Raw genomic sequence first — 22575 nt, 5'->3', positions numbered from 1 at the left:
TAGGAGTGTTAAAGTGGCTGTCTATGTTGGCGGTTTCCGCCGTGGTTGTGATCCCATTTTTTTTTAACCCCGGCATGTTGGCAGTGTTACTGCTGCTTTAACATCGACCACCAGGGTTGTAATTAGGGCCTAAATTATTCCTGCAGTCATTTTTTATTTTCTTCTAATTATAAAGTAATTATTTGAAATTAATTTATAATGTTTTCACATCAAACTATTTTTACTATTTTTTTATTAACTAATTTTAAAGTGTAATAAACCTTTAAACTTTTCCGTATAAGTTGCCATGAGGATGTGCTTTTCAAACTTTTTATAACCATGACCCAATATTTAGACTGAAAAACATTTGTAACTCACTTAGTTTTAGCGGTATAGTTTACTTCTGAACCCTGTTTACGCTACGCTGAAATCAAGTTCCTTTGAGAAATGATAGGGGGATATTCCTAACCATGACAAATTTACAGCATCTATTTTTCTGTTGTGTTTCAAATCAGAAGCCTCAGCCTGAGTTTGGGGCTGCAGACTGCATTGTCTTTGTCTTGAGAGCTGCACCTGCTTCCCTTCGGGGTCAGAGGGTGACTGGGCTATGAAGACAATTTAATGTAATTACATGTGCTGCAACCCTGCTGAAAAGCAAGTAGGGCTTAGTCACAGTCAGTCAAATTTAAAGTTTGTGCTTGGTTTGTAACTCACTCCTCCCCAGTCCTAATTTTTGGACAAAGCTATACATGTCTGGAATATGCAGTGCTTAATTTGTAAAAGAATGAGTGCTAGTGCCCAATGGTTTGATAAAAAAACATGGCTGGCCGCTTTTAAATGCCAGCATGTCCAAAACCGAGGCTAAGTATTATTGAATCCACTCCAGGCCTCCACCAGACACTCATGGTCTCTTTTTCTCACTCTTCTGAGTTTCTGTTTTCTCCCTCTATGATGGTTTTTCATTTTTCTCTTACCATTTGTTTGAGACAACAATGCTAGATTGTTGAGTGCTCCAAATAAAGGAGTTGCTCTTGACTTGGGCAACATCCAGGATTATATCTATATCTATATCTATATCTAAATATCTCTCTCTCTCTCTCTATATATATATATATATATATATATATATATATATATATATATATATATATATATAGATAGATAGATAGATACACATATATATGCGTATCTATCTATATCTATATATATATATAGATATAGATAGATACGCATATATATGTGCATCTATATACATATACTGTCAGTTGCCTGTAGGTAGTTATAGTTAGGACCATTGTTTCTATAGACAGAATTTGTTTTTGTTTTGCAAATAACTTTGGCATCACTTCACAAATCTTCACAAACATTTCAAAACGTATACTTTGGTCAGTTCAGCTGTTGTTCTGAAAGTTTCGTGGTGATCAATCAAGTGGGGGCCAGGAAAAAGAGAGAGCCCCAGAACTTTTTCCCTATTCCATGTCAATGGGATTATTAAAATTATTTAACGATTACGGCCCAAACTGCTGAACAGAATTACACCAAATTCAGCGGAAAGCTAGCTCTTATTCCAGAAAGTGTGATTTTTGTACTTTGGTGTACATTCCTTCAGTGGTACTGGAGAAAGTAGAGTTTTAAAAATATAGATATATAGGGATGTGGATCCTCTGTGGATCCAACTGCCCCTGTGCTGATATCTGATTGGCTGTTAGTACTTCAACCAGAAAGCATCCCAAGGGACCACAACCTCCACAGGGCAAAGATTTAGGCCCTCTTTACAACTTCGGTGGTCTTGATCAAAAACCGCCAAAGCTGCGGGATCCTGTATACTTCCAGTGCTGGTGGTATTTCTGGCTCCCTATAATGACTTTTCTGCTCGGCCAGTGGATGATAACACTGTTTCCGTCTGCTGGCCCAACGGAAAATTCACATCAACATTGCAGCTGGCTCGTAATAGAGCCGGCGGCAATGTTGATGTGCAGCGGGTGCAGTAGCACCTGTCACGCATTTCGCTGCCCAAAATTCAGGCAGTGAAATGCACAATGGGGCCCCCAGGGGCAACCCAAGCCCCCCTTACCGCCAGCCTTTCCACGACAGTGTTTACTGCCATGGACAGGCTGGCAGTTGGGGACTCATAATCCCCAGGGCACCGCTCCCCTGGGGATTATGACCGACAGGCAGAAGCATGGCAGGATATTGGAGGGGCAGGCAGTATGGCCGTGCCTATTGCGCCACGGTCATAATAGCTGACGGAACATGGTCAGCCTGTTGGCTGTGTTACCACCAGCTTACCGCCAGCCGCAAGGGTCGTAATTAGGCCCTTAGTTTTGTGTGGGGGCTGCATGGCATCCCCGCAGCCCTGGGGACCACCAACTCCCCAGGGCTAAAATAAAACAAAGAAGTTGGGGTCCATTTCGGACCTCCCGCCCTAGGGATCACCACCTCCCCAGAGCAATATACATTGGAGGGGGTCATGCAGCCCCCGTCCAGGAGCCAATGATGGCCTTGGGTGGTTGTAGGGGCTTGGTCCCTCATGCCCTTGCCATGCACTGCTAATTACCCCATAAATTATGGCACTCATGACATCTTTGATAGCATCACTGATAATATCAAAGTAATTTTTGCAGTGAACCTTTTGATGAAAAAACTGTGCATGGTGAGGATGCAAGTTACAGTTACTTTAGAGCAGGAGTTATAGTTACTTGAGATAATTCTGACCATAACAGGTGAATTTCTATGATTTTATACATTGAAAATGTGATACTTAACTTGACATCCCTGTAACCTTTGTTTTATCTATCTATCTATCTATCTATCTATCTATCTATCTATCTATCTATCTATCTATCTATCTATCTATCTATCTATCTATCTATCTATCTATCTATCTATCCAGTTAGAAACACAAGGGGTTGTTATAGTTAGGTGAGAAATTCAGTAGCAAGAAACATTTAAAGATCAAAAAAGGACTGGAAAGTAACTATAACTCGTCTACTAAGGTAACGGAAAATCACACTTCTACCATGCACAGTCTTCTCATCAATTATGTTATTTCAGATGTTGCAGTGATATCATCAATGATTTAATAGAAGATGTAATGAGTGATATAATATGTTGGTCCCCCACATTGAGCACCAGGGACCCCATTAACCATGGCCTCTTTAATTAATGGGAGGGTGCCAATACCCTCTCTCTCTGACCCAATAGGGGCCCATAAACCCTCTTTCCCACAGCCAAGACATATATGTTAACAGGAGAGGGCCATGCAGCCCTCCTCTCCGAGCCTTAACAGGCCCAAGTGACCCCAGACCCTGAGGTCAAACTAGGGGAGAGGGCCAGACAGCCCTCGTTGTTCAGCTGTAATTGGCCCTACAGACCCAATACCCCAGAGCTGAATTGCAATAAAAAGGTGAGGGGACCTGTATGCCACCCAACCCCTTAACAGGCCACAGGGATCCCATTCCTTGTGCCGAATTTAACTTAAAGGGGGGGCTGCACACACACCCTCCCTGAGCCTACTGTGTACCTAGGCATTCCCTCCACTGAGGCCTGTTTCATTACTAGGTGAGTACCACAGTGCCCACCTGGGGCACTAATCAAACAGCAAGTTGTGGGCCATGAACGAAGCCTCAGGGCACTCACTTCCCCACCGGCTGCCCACATGTACCAATCTTTCATAGTAAGGGGCCGAGACAGCTAGTCAGATATACAGACTGATAGATGCTTGACATGGTAAAGAGAAAGAGGAGTGAATAGAGGAGATCCAGGCTGAAAGAGAAATGGTAATAGCCAGCCCTTATCAATAAATAGGAATACTCTGTTTAGTATCAGAAAGTCAATGATCCTACCTAAACACCTGAAATACTAATACTCAAAAAGGAGATTGCTGTGCGCTCATCTTGCCGTTAATAAGGATAGACACTACCCACCCTCTCTGAACACTTACTCGGATGTGTGTCTGTAAAAATTAATTGTTGCTATGAGAGTTTCATGTTTCAAACACTGCAATATGAATATGTATTTGTTGGACAGACTGTTAGTAAGCACAAGTCCACCCACAACTTTCATCCTGAAAACTCTAGTATTTGGTCATCGAACAGAACACATTTCTGAAGGTGTGTCTTAAAACTTATTTTGTACATGCGCAAAAACTTATCATGTTGTCCTCAGACCTGCAAAATATAGCACAGTATACAATAAGAGAAGAGAAAGAAAAGCAGTGAGAGAGAGAGAGAGATTTAACAAAAATATAAAATACATAGGACCCACTCACAGATGAAATTGAAAAGTAACAAACTAATAAACAGAAAATAAAACCTAAAAAGTATTTACTCAATGGAGAAATGTAAACAGACTATCACATAGTAAGCAGTCACAAGATAGAAATCATGAAATTGAGACACAAACACAGATGAGAAATTCAGTTACCTAGAAAGCATAAGAATTCTGATATCCTATTAAAAGTATCTGAATATTGTACCAAGCAATGTGCATTTCTCGAACTATGAGAAAATTCTACAGTGAAATGTACAAACAATATCACTAAGCAAAGTTGAAGAATAAAAGGAAAGAAATCAATCATCCCTAGAGAAAGCCAAAGGATGTTATGAAAAGCAGTAGACTACTTAACAGTCTGTCAATTATATCACATCATGTATCAAACTATACTATGGAGCAAAACCAATGAGCCTGAAAATCTTTGGTAATATTTGTAAATGTATTGAAATAAATTGAAAGAGCACAAGGGAAATCTGTAGGAAGAGGGATTGCAACACAAACCAAAAGATGGTGACAGGGAAAAGAGAGAGAAAATGTAAGTGAGATAGAGGTAGCAAGAGAAAGAGACCCTGCAGGAGAAGCATATCTTTATTAAACATATTGTACATATAGCAAAGATTTAACTTTTTGAACTCTACCTGTGTAACACAAGGAATACCAAGAAGAAATAATATCATACAACACCCTGAAGTTATATAGATTCTGAATCTTCTCATCACTTCCGGAATGGCATCTTGTATAGAGGTTAAAAGAATTTCTGAAAATAGAACACATTTCAAATATTTCATGCTCTCAATAAAACAGAGTCTTTTCCAGGAATTAGTTGGCGAAATACCTCTGGAACATAGGTACGTACAAATCACATTTGCTTAGCCTTTTCAGAACAAAATATATATCCACAAATCATTTATCATAGTCATTGGATTCTACAGAGTTGGGTTTAATACAGATTTCGAGTGCTTTGAGATGATTGCTGACATTGCACTACAGGAGAAGGGTTTTAGCATTGCATAGAAATATTGGATTTGGTGTTTCTCAAATAGGGGCCAGTTTCCCCTTGATGCCAGTTTTGCCAATTGTTCTTCAGTTTAAACACCCTACAAGAAGCGTATTCCTAAATATTTCCATAAGCCAAGTTAATGTCCCCATATCTTACGAAAAGATAAAATGCCAGTTCTAAAACAGTTCCTGCAGCCTATTCAGGGTTGCATTATTTTGTCACAGAGATCTTATATATATATAGTTTGGGCTACAGCTACCCCCAGAGAAATATTGTCCGGTCAGCTAATGCAGTTCATTTAACAGTCCCCCTCTTATGAAGTCCTTGCATTGAGGTGCACAAGGAACTATTCTTCTATTTTACTTCTCTGTCATATTCTGCATCATGACACTTAACTGAAAAGTAGAATCTGATACCTAGAAATTGTGGAATGTGCCTGCTTGTGTCCAAGGGGATTCTGAATACAAGAACACCTCCCTGCCCCTGGCCCAGGAGCTTGGGCTTGGTGATTGGCTCTCTAACTCACAGGCAACGTGAGCTGCCCTCTCATACCTGCACTGGCCCTTTAAGTTTGTGGAGGGAACCTCAAGACAGCCACCTCAATTTTGTAACCCCAGCTTCTCTGCCAGTGAGCAACAGTCAAAGGAAGAGTTAAAAACACAGACTTTCAGTGTTTTCTTGTCATTTTTATAAAAAGTGCTTTTTCCTTACCTGTGTCAGTTTACATTTGTCTCTCTGTTTTTCTGCAAACTTGGTATTTTAAACTGTTATTTTGCTCTGCCTGTGTTAATATGAATTTACATCTTGGTTTTCTGCAAAACTGGTACCTTTAAACAGCTGTTTCTATTCTGCCTGTGACTGTCTGAATGTAACTCTTGCCTATCTGCAAACTTGGCACGATTAAACTGTTGTTTTTGTACTACCCATGACTGGGTTAATTTCCACCTAGTTTTTCACAAAGACTGCGTTAAGCATTACCACCCCCACTTGCAAGGTTTTTAAAAAGGCTAAATATACCTCAGTGGCTAACCAGAGTGTGTTTAGGAGACTGCTTAATCTGCTCTGTGGTTTAAACTGTGCTTGGAAAGTGTATGCAGCACTCATTTTTGCCTTGAAAAAGTAATTAGTTTAAGTGTATGAAAAGCAGTATTTCAGTGTTTTTAAAAGTGTCTCTTACCTGAAAAGTAGTATTTGGCAGCTAGAAATTGTGAATTGTGCATGTCTGTATACAAGGAGATTCTGAATAGAGGAACACCTCCCTGCCCCTGGCCCAGCGTCTGAGCTTAAGGTCACTTGCCCTTTATATATGTTTCTATTGGTTGTTGTATCTGTTGCTGTTATAAGTTGCTAGGGCTAAATTGGATTCAGGGTTTAGGGTTATAGTTCTGATTGGCTGCTCGAGCTAGGGGTGTGATTGGCTACTAGGGCTAGGGTTTCCACTGGACTAAGGGTTTAGGATTACAGATCTGATTTGCCATCAGGGCTAGGGTTTTGATTGGCTACTAGGGCTAAGGTTTCCATTGTTCTAAGGGTTTAGGGTAACAGTTCTGATTGCCCATCAGGCCTAGGGTTCTGATTGGTTAGTAAGGCTTGGGCTCCTATTGGACTTAGGGCTTTGGTTCTGATTGGGTGTTAGGGCTATAATTAGCTAATAGGGCTAGGTCTCCCATTGGCTGTAGGGTTTAGGTTAGGAATCTGATTGGTTAGGGTGTCTCAGCCTGGGCGTCGATGCTTAGGACAGAGGGGACAAGGACAGCTGCCTGTTTGAGCCTGTTCAGGACTAATTGGGTATAAGGCCAGAGATGCTGCCCAATTTTTCACTCACCAACTACCACCGTAAGCCCTCCACATCTACAAATATAAAAGCACAATATCAGCAAACACATTCTACTTATACACCACACACAGACCTCATACAGATGTCTCAACAACCACGAGAAAACACTGCAAACCACACCTATACACAATTTAACCATAATTACAACACTATGGCACCTTCATTTTCACGCAAAACACAACTCTATCCTATACCACTAAAACATTCACACATCATCAACACAACACAAAGCCACGTTATACATAACGTTAATGAGTGTAGACACACACTCCCTATTCATACAAAACCCAGACTCTATCCTCTACTTCCCACTAATAGACCACTTTTTATCATGAAGAAACCTATACTCAGCCTTCCATCACACACAACCACCAATACCCTCCTCCTATTTTTACCAATCATACACAACCACACAATCCTTACACTCTGCTCCACCGCACAAACATACCTCATCCAGTGATCACATCTAACACAAACACTCATAACTCTTATCCATCCCCTCTTACATACCACATACACTGTTCTCAAGAACACATCACCACTCCCTGTACTATTCAAATACCACTCACCAGAAGTAACCCACATGCAAATCCTTCAGAGAATACCACTACATCAATATCTCCTCTCACTACTCCACAAAAACAAAACACACACACCAGCACATCAAAACAACACACACTTTCATCTTAATTCCTTTCACACCCACTCCCACCCTCATGACTGCACAAATAATACAAATCCTGAACCAACTTCACTACTAAATTCTCAGGCTTCACCAACATCCACCACAAACTCCTTAACACAGCAACATTCATTCACCTGCCTCCCAACCGTTGCACAAATTAGAGCATTTGAATATGACTGACATGCTCTACCAACACCCCTATGCTATACTCCTTCCCCTCTCAACAGATGCAAACAAATTAAACAACATGCTACTCTTCACAATTTCGCATCCCCATTTCTATTACACAACAAGGATATTCTGCAAAAAGAACACAACTCTACATGTCATTCGCAACCACTGACAAATGAGACCCAACAAAATGCCTTCTAAGCCTGCTGGATGAGGAACACAATATAGAAAAACAACACTATTATGACCAGTCAACAGTTAATATCAGCACTAGTCACACACCTGCTACAAGTTCTAAATATATGGATCACTCTTCTACAATCAAAATTACACCACCACCAAAACACAATCTCTAAACTGCCTAATCATAAATGCTCAATCACTCTCTAAAAACAAGCACCACACCTACGACCTACTCACTGACATACAACCAAACTTATTCTTAATAACTGAATAATGATTTGGAGAAAACATGGCCACAGTGTTGCATGAAACCACTCCTCCATGCTATCAAACCCTCACACAAAACTGTACAGGCAGAACCAGTTGACTAACAAAGCAATAAATCTCAGCAGAACAGACAATATCTCCATAGAATGTTGTGAGGCTCTCCTCACCGGATGCAGCCCTATACGAACTTCCTTCTGTAACTTCCTCCACCTTTACAGACCACCACCTGGCAATTCAACATTCCCAAACACATTTATAGACAGTTTTTCAAACCTTATAACACTATTCTCCAACCTATGGATTCTTGGGGACCTAAGCATCTGGTTTGACAAACCCAATTGCCCTATCCAAAAGCTATCATCACTGGCCTAGTCACATTGACCCTACATAGGAGTGAAGACAATCCCACACACATTGCTGGACACATACTAGATGCCATTTTTGTAAACCCAGAACTAGTTACCGTTCAAAGCATCACACCAGTCACATGGTCAGACCACCATTTCCACCATAAAATACAACAAATCAACAAACCCAAGATCACCTTGCATACATCCACCTATCGACCATGGAATAAACTCACTTTTGAATAATTAGAAAACCAACAACCAACACAAATCTAGACACAATACATTCTGTTCAAAAACGTTATGAGTGTCTACAGGAAGCTTTCAATATCCTAATACAACTCGGAAAAACAAAACAGGACAAAAGAAAACAAGCACCTTGGAGAAACATAGAACTAAAAATGATAAAGCAACAAATCAGAAGGCTTCAACAAACCTAGCTCAACAGAACCAACATTCAAGACAAACTTCACCTAAACAAACTTAACAAAATATGCAAATCATCAATCAAAAAAGCAAACAAAATGGTACTACTCAGACAGCATTCAAAATGCTATAGCTGTAAATACAGAATTTTATAAAACTCTCAACAAATTAAAAACATCTAAATGCATGGAAGGAATTCATCCCAATACATAAGAATTCACAGACAAACTGGCAAATCATTACATAACCAAGGCAGACACATTGGACTCCAATTTAAAACAAAAGAAAACAACCAGCACCAACCGTTTCTGAAAAACCCTCCAAGAGTAAGCCAACCCAGACTCTGCACTCCTTCAAACAAATGTCACAAAGTGATTTTATGAATCTGGTCATAGCAAGCAGGCCTTCTGGCTGCCCTTCTGACCCTCGTCCACCACACATCTTCAAGAACATTCTTTTATCTACCTCTCCTACCATGCCAGTAAGAAGACTCATCAATCATTCTTTAACTACAGGAATCTTTCCTGAAGACCTTAAAAAGGCATAAATATGCCCATTATTAAAGAAAACAAACCTGGACTCCCATGACCCCAGCAACTACATACCAATTACAAATGGACCTTTCCCTGGCAAACTGATAAAAAGACCAGCTTCTGCCCAAATTTCACATAAGATATCTCCATACTTTCAGACTACTAAACTGGATTCCACCCCAGAAGAGGCACTGAATGTGCCCCAATCGCCATCTGGGATGATCTTAAAAACAAAATAGACCGCAATGGAGTTGCTGCACTACTTCTCCTGGACCTCTCAGCTGCCTTTGACACAGTTGACCATGACACCCTAATACAAAGACTCTATGAAGCCGGCATAGAGGGGACTGTTCTCAACTGGATCACATCGTACCTTCAAAACAGAACAAATGACATCCATTTCCCCCTTTACTCGTTCAAACCCTACTTCACAAAAGCAGGGGTCCCTGAAGGCCCAATAATCTCACCCATGCTTTTCAAAATCTACATCATGTCATTACTGGCAATGATCAATTAATTTAAACTCTCATGCTATAACTATGCAGATGACACAAATACTCCCCAAAAACATTGGAAATTCACAGATCTTCAATTGCCTGAAAGTCATTGATCAGTGGATGATATGGAGCCATCTCAAACTGAATACTTCCAAAAGAGAAATACTCACATGTGGCAAATGGAAAAATTATAACCCACTCTGCACCTGACCTGATGATCTGGGACTGCCTTCTAAAGTATTTAAGGAAGCTAGAAACCTTGGAATTACCATGGACTCCAACTAAACAATGAATGCTCAAGTGGACAAATTAGCAAAATCAAGCTTCATCATGATGAAAAATCTGACATATCTTCCCCCACCTCTGATTTCCACATTAGGTGCAGGCTACTATATTCCTTGTACTATCTAAACTGGATTATGCCAATTGCTTCTACTATGGATCGTCTCTATCTACTATGACAAAAACTAAAAAGCATTCAGAACTTGGCTGCCAGCCTACTCCTACATGTAAAGCCACAGGCCCTCATCTCCCCTGCCTTGAGGGCCCTACACTGGCTACCAGTTATCAAAAGATCCACTGTCAAGCTGCTTTGTATCACCCACAAAGAAAACATGGAACAGAATCACTTTTCATCAGGAATAAAATCATAAAATACATTTAAAAAGGGAAACTCCACTCAAGATTGGCACCCCCCCTCAAAACCCCACAATATGAGAAAAGACAATCTTTCTTTATTCCAGCGGCCAAATTATGGAATTCATTACCTCCAAATATAAGATCCACAGACAACTATCTCATCTTCAGAAGACTACATAGGAGTTAGCTTTTTTCTAAATAAAACCCATACTGAAACAGCATTTCCCTGTATATGTAAGCATTTATAATTTCATTATATGTACATATCTAGATATGTGTATTTCTTTGTACAAATAGGTATAATAACTATTGGATCTTAAAATATATACATACTCTTTACCACTGTTTTAACAAATGTATATTTTACTCACAGTTAAATGTATATATATATGTATATGTATGAGTAGATGTATGTATGAGTATATATATGTGCATATTATTCTATGCTTATCATGTTTATAGGTCATTGTATAATTTTTATATAAGTTGTTTTAATGGATGCTTAAAAGTCTCTGCTTTTATTTCATCTATTGCAAATGGTAAATATTATCCTAACTATTTATCTACAATTTTTTTACTAGTGAAAGATTGAGGAAAGATAAAATATTGTTATAAAAGTAAACAAATAAATTAACTTAAATCCTGCAACCCTTAAATGTCTATGTTTATACAATACAACTGAAATCTTAATTTATTATATTCCTTACACATGTATTCCCTTACTAGGCAATCATGTATCTATATCTTTATTGCTTTAGTCGGGCTGTACAAGAAGAAAAGAAAAAATGCTCTCTTGAAAGATTTACTGTGTCTCACCATTACCCTATAACTCTATCAATCTACCCTCTATCTCCACTCTCTGACTCATTACACGCCCATTCTTCTACTATGATCTCTAAAATACCCATCCTAGACTCTTTCCTCCTCTACACTTTCTGGCTCACCCCAAACCTAAGTTTACTACTATGATCTCCCAAACAACCCTACTAAATTCTCCCTCATTTTTCTCTCCTTTAAATCATCCCAAACCCCATTGTAAACCTATGATCTCCCCTCTCTCTTTCTACAGACTCTTCCCCCCTCCATCTCTACTTTACTCATCCAAACCCTCATCATGCTCCTATGATCTCCAAATTTACACTTCTGGATTCATCCCTCCTCTATACCTCCTTTATTCTATTCAATCCAACTAACGGACTCACATCCTCCACTCAAATTAAATCATTCCACCCTATACTAATACTAATACTGTCCTCATATTCCCCTATACTAATCCACCACTAATCCTTTTGGGATCCATGAGTAGTGTGCTATTCCCTGAAAAGCATTTTGACACTTCATCAGGGTTAGTAAGCCCTATGTAAATACAATTAAATTACAATAAAATTAAGTCATACATGGATTGTGTCCAGAAAACAATATTATTTCTTGTGTTCTTTCATAGTATCAGGGTTTTTTAATGAGGTACTCAGGATTCATGTGTCACACGTACTTGTACATAGATATATTTATAGACACAAACTCTCATGTAGGCGTGCAGTCCAAAAAAAAGGATTGGCAAAACCACTATAATTGGCTTCATTTTAGTAACACATGGAGACAACTGCATGCACAAAAGCAGTTTGCATAAATTTACACATCAAAGGAAATCCTATTGGATTTGTCAGTAATGTTTGCATAAAGCATCTGTTAGAGTACAAGCTTGACCAATGTGTAGTGTTTTCATTTTGTTGTTTAATTAGTTTTAGGAAAGTTGAGTATTTTTCTTGGAAAACGTCAGTGTTGGAAATTGGCTTTCTAGTTGGCAGAGGTTAGCACCATGTCAAAGTAGGGACCACAATCCTAGCCTGGGTAAGTCACAACACAACCTAAGTTATCCTGTGCTCACCCTCCAGTAGTTAGGCACAGAGCAGGTAGGCTTAACTTGGAAGGCAACGTGTGCAATAACTCATTCAGTAACATAGTGAAAACACCACAAAAAGACTCCACACAGGTTAGAAGAATAGATTATGATGTTAGAACTAAAACAGGAAAAATCCAATATGTTGATCCTGAGATATGCCATTTTAAAGATTTAAGTGAAAAGAGCGCATAGAACCACAAATCGTCACCTGTGGTAATCTGGTCGCTCTCGGCTGGGACAAAGTCACAAGTTCAGACCGAATGCAATGGAGCATGGGTTGGCTACAGGAACCCACTTGAGCCCGCTGAATACAGTACCTTAAGTCCTAGTGTGCGGTCTGCATGGAGTTGCTTTGCTAGGCTTTGTGTTGTCTGGCGTTGGTTCTGAGAAACTGTGCAGTGAGGCTTTGCGGGGCTTGGAGTTGCTTTGTGTTGATCCCAGGATGCTGTGCAGTGAGGCTTGGGGGAGCTCAGCATCACTGTTAGTCAATCCTGTGGAGCTGTGGGGTGAAGCTTTGCAGTGCTTGACATTGCTGTGCATCGGTTCTGATGGGCTAGCAGCTGTGAAGCAAGACTTTGCACCAGCCAGCCTTGAATCTGGTGAGCCTGCAGCAGTGCAGCAAGGGTTTGCAAGGCTTTGCGTTGCTTTGCAGGAGTTGTGATGAACACTACAGAAGGTAGAGCATATTAGGCCAACTTCGAAGGCAGGGTAGAGTCACAGATTTTAGATTCAAGGTGCAGATGGTTTAAGTCTTTGATGTCCCTGAGACTCGGAAACAGACTTGGAGGCAAGCTGACAAGCCCTTGAAGATCACTTGCGGTGGGAAGGCAGAGTACTTCCAGCAGACTCAGGGAGCAGCAGGCAGCAAGGCAACAAGTATGACAGCAGTCCTTCCAGAAAAGAGGTCCAGTTGAGTCCTTTGGGCAACATCATAGTCCTTCTGACAGAGTCCAGTTGTAGATCCATAAGTGTCTGATTTGAGGGGATCAGAGCCCCAGTACTTATACCCAAATGTGACTTAGAAGTTGGGGAGAATTCAAACAGTGGTTTTGAAGTGCACCAATGTCCCTTCCAGCCCAGTCCTGTCTTCCAAGGAGATCTGTGGGGACTATCAGTCCTTTGTGTGGGGTCAGGCCACTTCCCTTTGAAGTTTAAGTGAGAGTTCCTCTACTGTTCCTGCCCAGGAAGAACCATCAGTATGCAGATGAATGCAGATGCACCTGAGTATCCTTTGTTTATGCCTTTCTGGATGCACAAGGGGAGCTGTCACCCAGAAGAGACCAGACATGGACTGGAGAGAGGCTGTACGGCATAGAGAGCAGTAAAAGCAGACAAACACAACTTTACCAGTAAGCAGGATTTCTCACTACCCTTCCAAACATACAAAATAACACAATGCCACTCCTTTCAGATAAAAAATGACCACTTAAAAGTGTATACGAGTTTCCAATGCTGGCGTATGAGCGAAGCAGGCTTCACAATAGTTAAAAACAAGTTGGACGTTTTTCACTACCAAGACATGTAAAACATAAAAGTACATGTCCTGCCTTTTGCTTACACAGCACCCTGCCCTATGGGCTACCTAAGGCCTACCTTAAAAGTGACGTATATGTAATAAAAGATGAGTTTAAGGCTTGGAAAGTAGTTTTAGATGCCAAGTCGAAGTGACAGTTAAACTGCACATCCAGGCTCTGCAATGGCAGGCCCGAGACATGATTAATGGGCTACTTGTATGTGTGGCACAATCAGTGCTGAAGACCCACTAGTAGCATTTAATTTACAGGCCCTGGGCACATGTAGTGCACTTTACTAGGTACTTACAAGTAAATTAATATGACAATTGGGAGTGAGTCAATGTTACCATGTTTAAGGGCAAGAGCACATGCACTTTAGCACTGGTTTAGCATGCACTCCCCCACAGCCCCTCCAGCAAAGACTAGATTTGTCATGATCCCAAGCATGGATCCTGTTTGGGGTGTAGTACCAGGAGGAGGCTACTTTATAGGCTGTCTCTGTACCTGCTGAGTTATAAGCTGTGTGATGCGCCCGATAAAAAACACTCTCCCACTCATCTTCCGATAGCTCCCTCTCTAGTTCCTTCTCCCATCTCAATTGACCCTTAGTCTTGGTTGAACGGACCTACCCCGTAAGAGGACATAGAGCTCAGAAACCACACGTTTATCGCCCTTTTTCATTAAAATCCATTTTTCTAATGGTGTTAACGGTCTGTCTATTCATATCCTATTGGCTGGAAGCAGGGCCCATTGTCTTATTTAATAGTACATCATCCTGTCAGCCTCGGTTAGGCCATATAGATCCCTAGGCCGGTCAAAGGGGATAACCCCCTGCTCATCGAATAAATATCCCACCCTTTTGCAGCCCCCCTCGTACCACTGGCGCAGTGCTTCAGATTGTAAGCCCGGGCCAAAATCGGGGTTCGCGCCCAGGGGAGTCATTGGGGACGGGAAGGTCATCAATCCCTGCGCCCTGTGACGGCGCCTAAGCCAGGGTTCCTTCCATATGTGAGAGACAGCCACTGCCTGGCCCATGAAGCACCAATGCTTCTCAGAAGATGGTTGGCTTCATTCCAATATGAAACGCAGCTGTGCTGCTTGGAAGTATCGAAGGAGACAGGGGACCGCCAGCCCTCCCTCCCTCTTGGGACGATACAGGACCTGCCGCAATAACCGTGCCGCCTTCCATTCCCATATGAAACTTAGAACCGCCGTTTGGAGGGTCGCTATAGTCCGCGGCGGAGGCTCCAGCGGGAGCGCCTGAAACAGATAAAGTATACGTGGTAGGATGGCCATTTTCACTGCCGCAACCCTACCCAGCCAGGACAGTTTAAGTTTCCCCCACGTCTCTAAGTCGCGCTGCACGTCCCGAGTTAGTTTCGCATAATTCAATGTCGCTGTGCAGGCGACTGTGGAGCCCAGCTCGATTCCCAAATATGGGAGCCCCGAGGAGGACCATGTGAAGTGGAATCGGGCCTTCAGGTCCTGTTCATGCTCCGCACTGATAAACTTGCCCATAGCCTGCGATTTAAGCATGTTCCTTCAAAACCCAGAGACCCGTCCGAAGTCCTCTAAAACACTCATTTGCACCGTTAGTGAGGTCGTAGGCTCCGCCAGAGTAAGAATAACGTCGTCCGCATATAGCGATATGAGATGTTCATCTCCCCCAAACTTCACTCTCGTGATCTGAGGGCTGTCCCGGAGCCTCTGCACCATATGCTCCAAGTAAAGCGCGAACAGGAGGGGCGAAAGCAGACACCCCTGCCTGGTCCCTCTTTGGATGGCAAACGTGTCCCATTAACTCGGACCACCGCCCAAGGAGCTCACTAAATGCAGAGAATCCATGCCATGAAGCCTGAGCCCAGTCCGAAGCATTCAAGCACCTTGAACAGGTATGGCCAGTAAACCCTATCGAACGCCTTTTCAGCGTCGATAGACTGGAAGAGCGCCGCCCTATGAGAGCATTCGGTTTTATCCAAGAGGTGAAGCAATCGCTTGGTATTATCGCTACACTGTCTATGCGGTACAAATCCCGCTTGGTCGGAATCGACAAGCCCCGGCATATAATAGTTGAGGCGATGTGCCAAAATGCCAGTGCGTCAATATTCAGGAGGGAGATCGGCCTGTACGAGGCGCATTCCTCGGAATCCTTCCCCGGTTTCGGAATAACCACGATAGTAGCATGTAACATACTAGGCGTAAGAGCGCCCATTTGACGAAAAGAGTTAAAGAGGTGCACCAGAACGGGAACAAGTTCCACACAGAAGGATTTATAAAAAAGCACAGAGAAACCATCGGGGCCAGGTGACTTCCCAGTCTGCAGCCGGGAGATCGCTGATATAACTTCCTCTGCCCTTATAGGTTGATCTAACGCGGTTGCCTCTCTCAAAGACAAAGGGGTGATTGCTATGTCCTCTAAGAAGGATTCTGGAGTTAAGGTACCGGGCTCCTCAGCCCTGTATAGATTCCAGTAGAATTCTGCAAAAGCCTGCGCTATTTGGTCACTCGTGTGCGCTTCTGTTCCAGAAGGGGAGCGCACCATTTTTATCATTGATGCTGCACGCTGCGCTCTCAAACTATGTGCCAGTAACTTCCCGCACTTGTTACTTCCTACATAGTATTTTTGTTTGAGGAGGACTACCGCATACTCTGCCCTGTCCCAGTCCAGCCTCCTCAGCTGCTTTTGCACCTTCTCGACCTCTCGCCAAATTCTGGGAGCACCAGTGTGTTTATGTGAGCGCTCTAAAACCCTCACTCGCTGCTCTAGGTCCCCCCAAGTCGACTCCTTGACTTATTGTCCCTAGAAGAAAGCGACATCACCTCGACCCTCACGACAGCCTTCAGTGCCTCCCACAGTATTGCAATGCTTATTGCCCCATCATCGTTAATGCTAAGGTAATCTGTTATTGCCCTTCGGATCGCCTCTACCGTTGCAACGTTCAGGAGCATTGAATCCCTAAATCGCCATCCCGATTCAGTGACCCTCTCCATGTCCATGTGGATCTCAACTCTAACGGGGGCATGATCTGACAGGGCCCGCGGTTCAATCGCTGAGTCTCTCAGCCTGGGGAGAAGCTCCTGGGATGCCAGGGAAAAGGTCCAACCTAGCGTATGTTTTGGTTGCTGATGACTAAAAGGAAAAGTCCCTCAACGAGGGGTGCGCACTTCTCCACACATCCACCACACTCACTCAACCACTGCCGCCCTGCATCCGACAAAGACCCCGCCTGCCCATACCGGTGACCTGAGCGATCCAGGTCCCCGTCCATCACCAAGTTAAAATCGCCCCCCAGCAATACAGCACCATCAGGGGATTGGAGCAGCGGAGTCAAGACTGTCTCAGGAAGGTTTCTTGGTGGGAATTAGGTGCGTAAAGAGAATCGATCGTGAAGGAAAAAAAACCCAGTCTAAGCCTCATGGCCAAAAGCCTCCCTGGAACCTCGTGCAATTTTGATATCACTTCCCCCGGAAATGAGCGTGATAGAAGTATCGCCACCCCTGCATGCTTTGATGGTAACAAGGACCAGAACTGCCTGGGGAACCACTTAGAGCGCATACATTAGGTATCTTTAAAGACAAGGTGCATCTCCTGCAAAACACATATATGACTCCCCGATCTCTCTAAAGCTGATAGGATGGCCAGCCTCTTAGTAGGGTTATTGAGCCCCCTAACATTTAAACTTATACATTTAATGGTCATAGCCTATACTGATGGGAGCAAGCAGAAGAGGCAGGGGCACGACAGAGGACTACCCCCTACATTAACATCTAGACCACCTAGAGCAGTCAGGCCTGAGGGTATCTCCACAAAGAGCCAGCAGTGCAGGGAAACCTGAAAACAAACAAGTAATAAGCACAACAGGTGCATAGAACACAGAAGTCCTCGGTCGTCCATCCTCACGAGGTGCAGTCTCCACGGGGCTGTAAATCCAACCAAGTCAGGTAACCAGGTCCCTTGCCCCCGCTGCCTCGACCCTCTTCAACGATCAGCATAGTGTTAGCAATGTGGCCAATAGTAATTCCGGGCGCCCCCGGGTGTCCACACTAGGCTGAAGTTCCGGCAGCCACATTGTTCAAAGCGGCTTCCCTCTCCGATCTCAGCTCCGAGGCCGTCGGGCGCTGCAGCTTCTTTTTCTTCTCTTTTCTCTGCCAACGAGGAGGGCCCCCGCCGGCAGAACCGCCCCCTCGCTTGCCTCCCGGCCTATATCCTCCAGACCCAGGACACGGCTAGCCTCCAAAACAGATTTCATCCGCCGGAGCTGCTCCTCCCAGCGGAAGACCAAGCAGAACGGATGGCCCCAGGAATAGGACACATTGTGCGATCTCAAGTGATCCGTGTTCGATCTGAACTCTCTCCGCCTCTGCAAAGTCCGCACACTCTGCAAAGTCTGCACAGATAGGTCATGAAATAGCTGGAGTTCATGCCCTCGAAAGAGAACACTCTGGAGGTTGCGGCCCGCTGAAGAATATTTTTTTTAAGGACAAAATTGTGAAGGCAGGCTAAAATGTCTGGGGGGCGGTCACCAGGACCCCCGGCGGGCCCAACTCGATGTACCCGGTCTAGGACTACCTCCCGCGTCTCGTCTGTGCCAAGCAAGGAGCGAAAAAGGTCCACCACGTAGCCCCCAATGTCCTCTTTTTCAGCACCAACCGGGCCCCTCTAATACGAATATTTTGTCGCCTCGAGTGGTTTTCCAAGTCTTCAACCGCCATCTGAAGAAGGTCCTGCTGCTCTCAGAGGCGGACTACCTCCTGTTGCAGGCCCACCACCTCTTCACCGCGAGGGATCTCACTGTCCTCTAGCTGCGATACATGTTCACCCAAAGAGGTAACCTCTCCTCGTAGCTCCTTCACCTCCTGTGAGATGTCCCTACGCAGCTCTTGGATATCTCCCAGAAGCGACTCAAACAGGGAGGTCAGAAAGCCACTCATAACGGGAGAACTCTCCTCTGGATCCGTCTCCACCTGGCTCTCCAGGGCCCTCTTCTCAGGTGGGTCCTCCGCCGCAGTCCCAGATGTCTGGTGCGCCCCTTCCAACATGTCTCTCACTGAGCGCTCACGTTTGGATTTTGATGTCGCCATGGCACGCCGGCCTGGTCACGCCTCGGCGGTTCAATCCCGCAGGGCCTCCAGGATTTCCGTCTGGGGCCAGTCAATATATGCTGCCCTGTCCGGGACCGCACCCAGGTCCGACCCCGAGCAGCCACCGCTTACAGCAATCTGCTCCTGGCGCCTTTCCACAAGATTGCAGGACCACACTTCTCAAAAGCTCAAATGTTGGAGTAAAACAGCCCGGAGGCTGAGCTTCTGGGCCCCTACCTTCTGCTGGGGTCCCGCACTTCAAAAGGCCCCACTCTAAGGCACCAAGGTGAGGAGGCCCCGTCTGCCGCTCCCGGTCCGACAGCACGTGAGGGAGCGCCCCTCTCCTTCAGGACGCTCAATTCTCCAGGCGCGGGGTCCAGCGGCGCAATCTAGCTGTTATGGGGCCCAGGGGGAGCCCCCAGGCCCTCAATCCCTCAGCGCCACGCTAAGAAGGGCTGCCAGGGAAATGCCCGACCTGCGGCCCAGGCCGCCTCACTCGCCGCTCCGCACCCCCGCCCCGACTCCGGGGCCGAGTCCAGCGCTCCCCGTAGGAGCGGCACAGCCCGGACCCGGCCGCAGCCGAGCGGCGCAAAACACCCGTGGGAGCCTCACTATGCGGGGGGAGCCTCCAGGCTGCCCCCCAACGGGCCGCAAGGCACTTTTCTGGATCGAGGCAGCGGAGCGCTAGCGGGTGCGTTGAAGACATTTTTAGGAGAGAGGATTATCCTGAGTGTAATGTAATTGACAATGGTCCACAATTTTTGGCAGAGGAGTTCTTAAAAGAGCAGGGAATCAGTCATCATAAAACCTTTGTGCCTCATCCAAAAAATAACAGTCTCATTACTGTATGATAATATTTTGAGAATCAAATATTTTAGTCAAATTGTTTAGTGTTTTGTTCTAATATGGTTTATTGGAAAAAGGGGGGTGTGTTATGTGTTATGTTACATATCATGTTCACTTTGTACCTAATGATTTTGTCACCTGGCAACAACTTGGATAATGCTGGGGCACTAAGCATTCCATGAACCTTTAGGCTGTGATAACGGACTCTCCCTGCCAGGAGTTAGTTGCAGTCGCGGCACAGGGGTGGGAGGGGCTCGGGTAAAAATTAAATTACATTTATTTTTTAAACCACTTACCTTCCTTCGTGCCGCTCCGCTCTCCCTTGTCACTCCAGGCAGGCACAGGCTCCCAGCCTGACCTGCGCCAATCCTGACGAACAGCGTTCAAAACAGTTGCTGGGCTCGAGAGAGCCCTATGCGCATGTGTGTTTGGCCTTGCCTGAGACGGCCGGTCAAACACACATGCACTCTGAGGGGGAGTGCTGTGGACTCCTGATCAGTGCATGTCACCAGTGGCGCCACCCCTTTCAAAGAAAAGGATAATAAACTATGTTTATTATCCTTTTCTTTGAAAGGATTTGCAGCTGCCGCTGCTGGCAGGGGAGCAACGCTCCTCCGCCCAAATGGAGGAGCCGCACCTGGTTAGTTGGTTTTAGTCTTAGCTAAATAAAGACTGCTTTAATAATCACTGAAACTGTGTGATTATTCTTAAAAATTTCAGCAGCTCCTTTTTCAGTAACATGGTCTTTAGGAGAGTCTCACTTTTGAAAATGTATATTTTAGCACTTTGGTTGTTCATTAGAACTCCAGGGTGAAGCACTCAGCATGCCTGAAAATTTTTCTCACTTAAATAAAAAATATATTTGAAAGTTTGTAGAAATGTCTCTGCAATTTAGCTTTTTAGAGCACTAACTCACATTTATCATAAAAATAGATTGACAGTGCTCTAATTGTTTGTTGGAACTCTGATGAAGCTGCCATAGAGCTTTAGGAAGTCAACTGACAGGCCCCTGCTCACATTGGAAGCACAGGTTTAACGAGGGATGCCAAACATGTTTTTTACATGCATGGTGAAGGCAATTGTGAATTTATTGGAAATACATACTCATTTTGGTTTCTGGATTACTAACCAGTATTTCCATGGGACAGCTGCATGTGAGAAAAGCTGTTCACTCTCGAAAATTGCTCATCAGATGATCAGTGTGAAATCAACTCAATGCAATTTGTAAAACTATCATGGAGACACCAATAAATAACGTATTTTATTACTTTTATCAGTTACTGTGAGAAACTGGGTTATTGTCTGAGGAGGGTGGAAGGCCCACTTATTCAACAACTACAATCCTTGTCAGGCCAGACTACAAAAGTCACTATATTAACCTGTGTTTAACCCTCTGGTAGCTTGGCACAAAAGCTGTTACCTTAACATGTAGGGAAAGTGTGAAGTATTTATGCAGCACACAAACAGTAATAAAGAGAAAACACTAAATAAGAAAAACTCCACATGCATGTAAAATTACAGAAACTGCAGAATCACTGTGGCATGAGCTAAATGTACTATTTTATAAGAAAATAAGATATAGGCCTTGCAGTAGTGGAAAACAAATGTTGGTGTTTTTCATTCCCAGGACATGTAAAACTCAAACCCACACGTCCTACGTTTTAAATACCAGGGACCTTGACTGTTGGGTTTTTCAGGGCCTACCTTAGAGGATACATAAGTATTAACAAGTAAGGTTTAGGCCTGGCAAAAGGCTGTTTTGCCAGGTCAAAAAGGCAGTTTAAAACTGCACTACAGGGCACAACGGCAGGCCTTAGACCTTTTTTCAGGGCTACATTAGTAAGTCACACAATGAGTACTGCAGGCCCTCTAGCAGCTTTTATTTCTGGATCTGGATAACTGTAGTACTATATAATGGGGACTTAGAAGTAAATCAAATGTGCCAACTAGGTATAGAACAATTTTACCATTTTGTAGGGAAAGATTACACACACTTTAGGGCTGGTTAGCAGTGGTAAAGTGCAAAGATTCAAAAAAGTCAACATAGCAAAAATGAGTTCAGCAAAGGAAGGGGAAAAAGATAAAACATTTGTAGTGACCCTGCAGACAGGGCCAGGTCCAACGGTCGCCATTCTTTCAAAAAACTCCTTTTAAGAACCTCATAAACTGCCGCTGACCAAAATACATTTAGAAAATGGAAAAATGCCAGAGCGTTATCACAGAAAAAATACCAGAATTAATCAAGTAGCCTTCCATCTAAACAGTACTATGAAAAAAAAAAACAGTTTTGTGAATGTAACCCCAATTTTTAATATAAGTACGTAAGTATGGATCTGTGTATGTCTGTTTGTATGTGGTGTATGTAGTATTCCTATAAATCAAACCCAGCCA

General features: G+C 43.7%; 1 protein-coding gene across 1 annotated transcript in view; it reads right to left on the bottom strand.

Annotated features, from left to right (window-relative positions):
- The window catches only part of LOC138259657 (sodium- and chloride-dependent neutral and basic amino acid transporter B(0+)-like), a 558437-nt gene that overhangs the window by 139792 nt on the left and 396070 nt on the right, over positions 1 to 22575 (bottom strand). The window contains 1 exon segment of the mRNA XM_069207527.1: positions 4893 to 5011. Coding sequence (XP_069063628.1) covers positions 4893 to 5011 — 119 coding nt within the window.

The sequence above is a fragment of the Pleurodeles waltl genome, chromosome 2_1, assembly GCF_031143425.1.
Source record: "Pleurodeles waltl isolate 20211129_DDA chromosome 2_1, aPleWal1.hap1.20221129, whole genome shotgun sequence".
NCBI classification, from domain to species: Eukaryota; Metazoa; Chordata; class Amphibia; order Caudata; family Salamandridae; genus Pleurodeles; species Pleurodeles waltl.
The sequence above is the reverse complement of the archived record's forward strand: the minus strand, read 5'-3'. Positions and strand labels throughout refer to the sequence as shown.